Source organism: Pezoporus flaviventris, unplaced genomic scaffold (genome assembly GCF_033815535.1).
Source record: "Pezoporus flaviventris isolate CSIRO_AGI_PZ_B2104156 unplaced genomic scaffold, CSIRO_AGI_Pfla_v1 ptg000002l, whole genome shotgun sequence".
NCBI lineage: Eukaryota > Metazoa > Chordata > Aves > Psittaciformes > Psittacidae > Pezoporus > Pezoporus flaviventris.
The window spans coordinates 84,213,103-84,219,459 of NW_026892550.1; the positions used below are offsets into that span (position 1 = coordinate 84,213,103).

General features: G+C 50.1%; 1 protein-coding gene across 1 annotated transcript in view; it reads right to left on the reverse strand.

The window, feature by feature from the left end:
* The window catches only part of TMTC1 (transmembrane O-mannosyltransferase targeting cadherins 1), a 147,224-nt gene extending 144,572 nt beyond the window's left edge, over positions 1–2,652 (reverse strand). Inside the window, exon 1 of the mRNA XM_061444822.1 lies at positions 2,153–2,652. Within this exon, the coding sequence (XP_061300806.1) occupies positions 2,153–2,619 (467 nt within the window). The 5' untranslated portion in view covers positions 2,620–2,652. The remainder of the gene's footprint in view (positions 1–2,152) is intronic.
* Between the last annotated feature and the right edge of the window lie 3,705 nt (positions 2,653–6,357).

A 6,357-nucleotide genomic window follows, 5' to 3' on the forward strand; every position in this document is an offset into this window, starting at 1 on the left:
GGAGGATGCACTCCACCCAGATCTCAATATCTTCCTCTGACACCCTACTGATAGAAATGAAATGAGAAGAAAGTGGCAACTGGAGGGCTGGAAGGATATGTGGTGGAAATAATCTTCTGCAGCCAGGGAAGATAAGCTATTCCTTCCCTATTCCAAGTGCAATGCCAAGCCATGAACAAGTGACTCTGCCTTTGACCCTATGCCTTATTTTATGGTTATTATAAGCACTTAAGGCTGAAAACTTACTCTCAAAATTAGTCTCACTGATTTCCAAAAAGGACTAGATGGAGGCAGCACTTTACACACACCCCCCTTTTAATAGCAAAGGCAAAGCCAGTTCAGAGTCAAGACATGTAAATGGGAACCAAAGCATTTAGTTTCTGCTCCATTATTAAAGTCTAAGATTCTTTTGCTAATTAGCACAATGTAACCTCAATCCTGCAACCCAATCTAGGAGGCCAAGCCCAGCATCAATACTGCACACAGCATGGTCAGTGGTGATACGCGCAGGTTCACCCACCTCTGAAATGATATCCCCTGCCCCTCAATGCATTGCTGGATCAGTCGGACAGCTCCCCCAGCTTCAACAGTTTGGCTGGACACCCGATGGAGAAGGCACTGTGTGTCCACAAAGCCAGCTCTGTCCGTGGCTGCCTACATCCCCTTTGCTCTCCACAGAAACCTGCCGAGAGCTCCTTAGAGCAGCAAGCACAAAACATGCCCTTAACAAGGGAGTTTATAAGGGTCTGTGCAGTTCAGTCTTGCTTTAATGCAGATATGCCACTCCGTGCCCACCCAGCCCTGCTTCCCTGATAGCCGATGCTGATGGCTCTTGTCTCGGAGCCTATCCTTACAACTGAAGGGTGGCAAGCACTCCGTGGGAGTGCAGAAGGGATGCTGCATTCCCCAGGACTGCTCTTGCCTCACAGAAACAAGCAATTTTCACGTAGTTCATTAAATGCTATTTGTGAATCAGGTATTTTAATGAACAGTTACTCAATTAGCAGACTCAACCATGTTCCAGTAACACCTCCTCCTGGCATACTTACTATATGGTCTATATAGTTAGTTCCTTATGCCTACCATAGGTTTGTAACGAGCATCTACCCATCACCTATAAACAAGACCCAGTGCTAAATGCTGCCCAGCTACACTAGTTCTTCAGCACAGCTCCCTGCAAACACCCATATTGTTTTTAAGTCCTAAAACATGGTAAATATTCACTATAATTTGTTTGATCAGGATAAATAAAAAGAGAACAAGCTAAAGGAAAGTATGGCAAACTGTAGGAACTGTAACTAAGCTGGTCGGCTACAAATAATCCTCCTCGTGGAAAAAGAGCTGCCTGGGTTTTCCTTCTAGGATAAGCAACGGTAACTGTCAGTTACTTTGCCGCTACTCAACTTCTCTTTATCCCTGTGAAAACACAGTCCCTCCTCATCAGCTCTGCCTGGTACACAGGGAACGTCTGAGGCAGACGAGGTTGGCGGGGAGCTCCGGGGCTGCCAGGAGAGGCTTGCTGTTGCCAGCCCCGCGCGGTACATGGAGCAGCTCCGTTCTCTTAGCGTGAAAAAGAAAGGTACAGATTACTGTGGGTCTGCTTCAAAGCAGCACCGGCGAAGTTTCTGGCGTGATCTTTCAATTGCAGAGAAAAAAAGTAGCGGAGATACAGCAAAGGAGGAACTCACGGAGAAATTCAGTCTGAACACCCTTCCCAGGGAAAAAAAAAAAAAAAAAAAAAGAGCTTTCCGAAATTTCCCTTTTACCCCCGGCAGCCTGGGGAAGAGTCACCACCTGTTCCCAAACTGAGAGGGAAATGGGGAACTTGTCGGGACAGAGCCATGCTCCGCCGGAGCGGCTCCTCATCGTTTCCTTTCTCCAGCTAACTTTCACCGGGCCGGGCAGCGGCCCCTTTCCCCCCCCCGGGGCATCCCCCGTCCCGTACAGCTCCGGGCAGAAATGCTGAATCACGAAGCCGAGGACGCGGGACCAGAGGCGACGGTGCTGGGAAGGGGATGCGGAGGTGTCCCGTTTTACCCCCAGCCCGGTACTGGCCGCCTTTCTCCGCCCGCTGCCCGGCTCGCCCGGGGAGAAGGGCCGGGAGACGGAGGGGATGATCCGAGCCGCTGTGGCGCCGGCGACAGGCACTTACTTGAAGGTGAGGACGCAGAGGGGCCGGTAGGACTTGTGGCTGGTGTTCTCGGCCATCCGCTTGCCCCAGAAGTCGTTAGCGAAGGCGGCAGCCACCGGGGTGGCCGCCCGCACGTCGGGGTTGTTCACGATGGCCCAGACGTCGTCGTGCACGAACTCGCCCCGCAGGGAGTTGCCGTAGCAAAGGGCGCACAGCCCCGCCAGCACCACCACCGCCGCCGCCGCCCCGCCGCGCCGCCCGCCCGCCGACGGGGACGAGTAGCGGCGCGGCGCGGCTCGGTCCCGGCTGCGGGATCCCAGCGCCGAGCCCGTCACCATGGCGCGGGGCGCCGCGCTGGCTGCCCCTGCCCCGGCTCCGCTGCCGCCGCGGCGCAGAGAGGCAGCGGGACCCGCATGGTGCGGGGCGGGCAGCGGGACCGCCGCCGACCACTCGCTCTCTGCCGAGGCGCAGCCTGCCCGGCTGCACATAAACAGCGGCCGCCTCCCCGCGCCATCCCTCCTCCTCCTCCTCTTCCTCCTCCTCCCCCTCACCCCCCTCCCGCACGCATGCTCCTTGCCGTGCTGTCACCCCGCTGCCGCCGCCGCCTCCTCCCGTTGGCGGGGTGGGCTCTGCCCGGGGTGGCTCCGCACACCGGGGAGGGAGACACGCACGGCACGGCAGCACCCGTGCGAGGCCGTGCTCCCCGCGGGCGGCATGGGCTGCGGGGCTGGGAGCGGAGCCCCGGTGCGGCGGGTCGCCCCTGTCACTCGCGGGAGGAAGGTACAAGACTGCCCTGGTGCCACTGCTTCCTCCATGCCCCCGCCGGCGTCCCCCTCCACGGACAGTCGCACCAGGAGTAGCTTCCCCGTGGGCCATGCTTACCTGGGCAGTGGGAACGTCCTAGCCGGCTGCACGGCATCTGAACTGCTCCTTAGCATCCACATTGCTCCACTGCATCCACACTGCTCCACGGCATCCACAGTGCTCCACACCATCCACGCTGCTTTCCTCACACCATCCACGCTACCCCACAGCATCCAGGCTGCAGCATTATCTGTGCCAAGCAGTCCCCCACTGCGTCCTGCTGGTGGGAAGTCTTTTGGTGCTATGGACTTGTTTTCTCTGCTTTGGTCCACCAACTGTCCCTCTTCCAAAACCACCTGAGAGCTGCCTTCTCCAAAGGATTATTTTGTTGTCTGCAGTTTGTCCATCCCCTCCCATTGCCATACACAACCTTTCTTATGGTAGCGACAACTCCCAGTAAGTTTTGCTTAAGGCAAGGCTATGTTCAGATCATCTATTCAGCCATGTATAAAGTTATGTGACCGTGACTTTTTCAGAAGACAGAAAAACAAGGGCTCTATTAGTGTTTTCTTGCAATTTAAATAAAACTTCCTGCTTATGACCAAATCAATAACGCTGTTTGGCAAAGCAGCTTAGATTCGATTAGGCAAATGGACATAACTGGACGTACTTTGAATTTGCTCTTGAACAGAGATACACTGACGTGGTTCACCACCCTCCTGTGTAGTTCCAAGCTGCTGTCGCTGTGTGTGCGTGTGAGCATGCCTGCCTGCGTGTGGGAAAAAAGAGGGGAGCAGAAGCCGTGAAGAGTTCACGCAGACTGTCCGGGGTGAGCCCTCTCCAGGAATGCATTTCCCCAGCATATTTGGCACTTGGACTGATCTGGTATTTTCCAAGAGCAACAGAACTGGCTTTTCAGATGCACTTTGGTCATAGCTAAAAATAACACTCAACTCCAACTAGGACAGCATGTTTATATCCGGGACAGAAGGAAACTCCACCAGCAGCAGGGTCATCAACTCTAACTTTTCCTTAAGTGACTGATGACATTTTGTCAGTTGGCTGCCTGTAAACTTTCCCCCGCACGGGAGACTGTGGTGGTGTGTTGGTATTCATTTTCACCAGAGTTTCAAAGTTTGGGCATGTTAAGGCTAGAGTCCAACATCTATGCATGTGCACAGAAAACCAGCCTGGTACACACAGGCACTGAAGTATTGAAGCCCAGCAGCCCTGGAAACAGGCATTATTGCAGACATGTGTGAAAGGTGGAATTGTGACTTTTTGTTGATATAAATTAAAATGGTGACAGTTAGTGGGAGGAAGGATGAGCAGAAGGATGGACTCTAATGCTAATGAAAGCAAAACCAGTACGTGTAAGATTTAAACATTGAAATTGCCTTGCAGTAGACTCCAGGTAGTGTTTGAAAACCTACATTACTCCACTGAACAAACTCTGCAGTCCCCTGTAATTCTAAAATGGGCAGCTGAAGGTCTTCTCTGAGGCAGATGTACTGCACACAGGTGAGCTAGGCAGCCAAAACAGGGGTTCAGCAGCCCTGCTGAGGTGAGCACAGCGAACCCAATGCAACCAGCAGCCCAGGTACATGATGCTCATGCTATGGGCCCACCCGCTGTAGACTGAGGTCCTCACAGCCTTTCTCACTGATGTCTTTCAGCCTTCCATCTTTCTCTTTCATCACAGGTTGGGGGCAGCCTGCTGATAGCCCATTCCTGCCATGAAACAGGGTTCGCGGCTGCCCTAAGTCAACCCAACATTGGGCAGGGGAGAGGTCTCTCCATTCATTATCCAGGACTGTGGTACACGTTCCTGCTGTAGCACAAGTCCCACTGTTTATCCCTTTGAGCTTAACTAGCTCATCACATAAAGCTGAGAAAAAATGCAGAGTTATAAAATGGTTAATGATGAAGAGGTGATAAAAAATCATTTTCTCATTAAGGGATTTCCTTTCAATATCTTATGACAGTAATGCACACAGCCATATCACATAGTACAACAGACACGCTCTATGGAAGAAATAATATTGCTTCCTATACAGATCTACAATTTCCTGTTTGCTTTCATAGCCCACCCTGCTTGAATAACAGCAAAAAGCCTGGAAAGAGATGGCAGTGCTGACCCATTCCGGACTCCTTCTGCCCTCATTCTTGGGAGAGCACAAATACTGGTCATTTGCTTTCATCTGGCACAGAAACCTAGAGTTTGCAGGGAAGAAAAACCCTATTTATTTTTTAATCTATTTTCTTATACAATTATTGAAATGCTATGCACAAAGTAGTTAACACTGATATGTCAAGTTTCTCTTAGGAGAAGAAAATCTATTTTCGCTTATCCAGGACAGACCAGATCCTTCCTTTCTTCCCTCAAGCAAAAATCTTAAAGAGACAAAGCAATGCTCCAGTCAGCCACAGAGGAAAACCTCCCGTTCTTCACACCAACACCTGCTAAAATACAGGTACACAGTCTTCTCCTTTTCACTCACACAGGGAAACATTACCTCATCATGCAGCAGTCACCGTCACAGACTAAATTCAAGATGTTTTATTACAAAAAGTCCTGACCACCTATAAAGAAACTAAGAGAAAAAAAGTCATCATTCAGAGTGTGGGAGAACACATATTGAACAGTGCTGTGTATTGGGTCTTAAATCTGTACATGTATATACAGGCATATGCACAGAGGAAGGGGAAAGAGAGAGGAAAAAATGAGAATCCAGTAATGGGATGGTTTGCTCCAAAGCTGCTTTGCCACTCTCAAAGATATCTGGTCTAATAAGAAGTATTTCCTCCTCCTGCAAGCCTTGATTCCTTTTCTACCTAAAGTAGCCATGTCATCACTTCTGAAATGTAAAATCAAATTGCTTCTCTGAAAGCCTAGCTGAGTTCTAGAATCATGTGTACTTGAAGCAGTCCAGCTATTTGACTGCCTGCTTGTATTTGAATCACAAGTTTCGTGCGAGCTATGCAAAAAGATTAACAAATGCCTGTGAGAAACAGAGATCTTGAAACTAATTCTGTGTGACACTCAGAAAAAAACCTTGCTCTGCTAATTGAGCAGAGCTCGTTACTTCTGAAGTAGGAAAGTTTAGCCTCAGCTTGGAGTAAAACATACGGCAGGGTATGGAAGGCAGTAGACACGTTTGAACCGCTACACTTCAAAGGGCTGAGCACTGATTGATCTGTTATTATCTGAAGATGGCAGCTGCTCAAAGGCAGAAAGAAACTGCAAAAGTTTTGAGTTTCAAGCTTAAACGTGGGGTTCTAAAGAGTTTAGCTTTGCACTGACTGATTAAAGTATAAGAATGCAGTAAATACAATTTAAAAGTTAAATTACCATATGGTCATAGCTAGAGGTAAATTTCAGAAGTAGCACATGTAAATAGTTTCTTGCTGTCTGAACAAAT